A 3812-nucleotide genomic window follows, 5' to 3' on the forward strand; every position below is an offset into this window, starting at 1 on the left:
AAAAGAATTAACAGATGCCATGTATTAACACCTACATTGAAGCAGTAAACTTAGAACATCAGGCAGGGTTCATCTGATAAAAGCACCCAGTGCTATGCATTGTGAAAAGAGACATTTCTATGTAAAGATAGAATTTGGCATTGTATATTGAAAAAAGTCATTTTCTTCTAGTGTTAGGAAGATATTAGAGAGATGAGCATAAGGTACAAACATACTTAATGAATCTAAAGTGATAAAAGACAAGCAGAGAAATGGCATAAACAAAAACTAGTGTAATTGAACATTGTATTCAATTTTACCATTCAAAATGCAACAGCATACTATTTACGGCTAAATTTCATCTCATTATTTTGAAAAAAATAAAATCTTTGAAACACACACTTAAGAGCTTCTTTTACCTGTTGGTTCCTTAGAGTGTAAATGAAAGGATTGAATAAAGGAGCAACAGAAGTATTGAGCACAGCTACTCCTTTAGTTAACGTCACCCTTTCCTTTGCTGATGGCTTCATATACATAAAGATACAGCTCCCATAAGTAATAGAGACAACAACCATGTGTGAGGAACAAGTGGAAAAGGCCTTTCTTCGTTGTTGAATGGATGGAAATTTTAGAATGGTTTTAAGGATGAATATGTAGGAGAGGACCACTAGTAACAATGTGATAACAAGCGTCATCACAGCTAAAATAAAATCCATCAATTCTAGGAAATGCGTATCTGTACATGATAGCTGTAGGATTGGAGAACTGTCACATAGGAAGTGATCAATCACTTTGGAAGCACAGAAATCCAACTGGAGTCCCAAGAGCAAAGTGGGAAAGATGACTAAAAATCCAATTGCCCAGGAGCTGAGCACCAGTTGGTAGCAGACTTTGCTGTTCATAATGCTTGGGTAATGCAGTGGTTTGCAGATGGCAACATAGCGGTCATAAGCCATGGCAGCCAGGAGGTAAAACTCTGTAATTCCTAATAGAAAGAAAAAGAATAACTGAGCTGCACAACCACTGTAGGAAATTGTTCTGTCTCCAGTGAGAATGCTTATCAAGAACCGTGGAATGCAGACTGTGGTGAAGGAGATTTCTAAGAAGGAGAAATTTCGGAGGAAAAAATACATTGGTGTCTTGAGGCGGGGGTCCAGCAGGGTGAGGGCAATGATGATGAAGTTCCCCATCAGGCTCAAGATGTAATTGAAAAATAGAAACAGGAAAATCACCATTTGTAGCAGAGGGTCATCTGTCAGTCCAAGCAAAATGAACTCTATCTCTCTAGACTTATTCTTCATTTCCTTTTTTCTTGTCAAATCTACAGAAAAAAAAAATCACAAATAAACATGCATACACTATTTAATAGATAGAAACTTACTAATGTGTAAGTATTTTCCCAAATCACTATAAAGGTCATCAAAATTAATATATTTTCAACTTCATCAGTCAGATTTTTAAGAGTGCTAATTCTTTGCTTGTCCAAAGTTGAGTAAAGCCTATTTGTCAATTTATAGGCAGTTTATTAATCACTTGCAGTGCAGTTTTCCCTTTTGGTTAGTGTTGATTTATGACACTTTCACGCAAGTGCTTGAGCTGCTGAGCTAAACCCTTGGCCCTCTGACAGTTTCAAATATTGTGACTCAATAGGCTCATCTAAAATTTGACCTTTTTTGAGTTTCTAAACTTTCCTAATACCTCACATAACTTGTCACCCGAGTTACACTGTAGTTCTAAGAAACAGAAGTATTCCCAGTAACTGTAGTAAGTAGTAATGCTATAAAATATCCAAAAAGGGAAAGTTCCAAAAGAAAATAAACACATGAGAATCATATAATGAATATCTACTAGTGTGATTATAATTACAATCAGACCAAAATGATGCTAAGTGAATAACTGAGAAAATTAGAGATAAATAACAGAACTTTTAAACATGATTCATCAGTTAAACATGGCATGATAAACACTGGGTAGTTTGTATACTTTTTCTGTCTCCTACCTTATCTGAATGTTTAAGATAACTATAGAAATATAAAAGTGTTTTACAGTACTTCTAAATCACAATTAGAATATTGATGTTTCAGGTAGAATTAAGCAATTCCAGTTTATGTTTCATAGATGATTAAGATAGTATAAGATAGTATGTGTTTTTAGAGTTTCTTAAAATATTTATGCTTTAGTTCTTATATTCTAATAGATTAAAATCCTAAAAATGAAATATATATTGAATATATATGTGAATACTTAAAAGACTCAAAGTTTGGGAATGTACTTCTTTCCTGTACAATATACAAGATTTTAGATAATATATAATTTCCTGGTTAATGATAGATGATGTACAGTAGACTCAAAGTTATGCAATACAATAATCTATAGTTTATGATACACAATCAGAGAAATAAGTCATGTCCAGGTTAATTTTAGAATTTATTTACCTGTTTTTTAATGCAATGAATTTATTTATTTACCTGTGCTCTTATGTGCAATGAATCAATGCTTTCAATACCTAACACAAAAGTATGTTTTAAAAATTTTTTTTTTATTTAAGAGGAAAAAGAGAAAAACACAAAACAAAACAAAGCAGTGTAAGGTTACACATAATACAGAACTACAAAAAAAAAACATAACAGTAAGAAATCACCTGTTAATAGATTACATAATATCATCTTGGAAATAGTTGCTCAAATCACAGTATCAAAGAATACAAAGTAGACATTCAAACGGAGAGACTGCAAACAGCTGTGTTCAATGATCCAAAAACATTAATATAGTCAGCTATTTAACATCCCTAAACACACTTGTTGTTATATCCGTTAGAGCTCTTTTTTCCCCCTCCCTCTCTTTTTTATAACAAAATTTACACATTTTGGATTTTATTACTCCTTAGTTCTTATTACTTTTTTGGGGGGGAGAGAATAAAGTCAAATATGGCAAAACAAAGCTGTAAGTCAAAACCAAGTATAGACATAGAACATGATGTAAAACAGAATACAAGGTTATCAACAATGGTTATCAACAATGTCTCTGGTTCTCAGATATTGCCAAGTAATAAAGAGTATATTATTTGTATGCTTCTCTAGTAAGGATTTACAACCTTTAATCTTTGATTGCACTTACTTAAGCTGTTATTTCTTTTTGAATATTTTTTATTTTAGTTACACTTTTGAAAAATATGGTTGATTGAAAGAAACACACAACAAGGGTGAAATACAGAATTGATTGAAGACATCTGAGAAAAGAATTGTAAAGTGAAAGGAAATAAAAAGGGAATGGAAGTTCAAATTATAATGAACTAACTTCAAGAAAAAATTTAAAATTGTTATATAAACTAATTTTATAAATACATAACTAAAGAAGCTATAAAAGAAACTTGTCAAAATAAAATCATTTTTTATTGCTAACACATACATTTTTATTGCTAACACATACCTTTTGCTAATATTCTAAAGTTTAGATTAAAACATAAATATATCTTAAATCAGCAAGACCTAGGGAAAAATAAGTAAAAGAGCATGTAATAAATTTTGTGCTCACAACAGTGGTAGCACTGCAATTGAGACAAATTAGACTTGTCAGACTAATATTTAAATGTCAGGCAAACAAACAAGAAATCAACAGCAATCTGTGTGTGTGTGTGTGTGTGTGTGTGTGTGTGTGTGTGTGTGTGTGATTCCCATTGTGCTTGGAATACTATATGGGGTAAACGAAATTAAACTTAAAAGTATATACTGAAGCTTACAATCAAAAAAGGAGTCAGGTTAAAACAGGCTATTTTTGGAAGTCGTGATTTTAAAGTTATATAGCTTTATGAAGTTCCTAAAGAAACTCTAATG

General features: G+C 31.8%; 1 protein-coding gene across 1 annotated transcript; it reads right to left on the reverse strand.

The window, feature by feature from the left end:
* Positions 1-320: 320 nt before the first annotated feature.
* On the reverse strand, positions 321-1292 carry LOC100718240 (olfactory receptor 6C6-like). The gene has a single exon (XM_005006527.2). The coding sequence runs from the start codon at positions 1278-1280 to the stop codon at positions 321-323; it is 960 nt and encodes a 319-aa protein (XP_005006584.1). The 5' UTR covers positions 1281-1292.
* Positions 1293-3812: the final 2520 nt, after the last annotated feature.

Source organism: Cavia porcellus, unplaced genomic scaffold, assembly GCF_034190915.1.
Source record: "Cavia porcellus strain 051 isolate PalLab524CR breed Dunkin Hartley unplaced genomic scaffold, mCavPor4.1 scaffold_8, whole genome shotgun sequence".
Classification (NCBI taxonomy): Eukaryota; Metazoa; Chordata; class Mammalia; order Rodentia; family Caviidae; genus Cavia; species Cavia porcellus.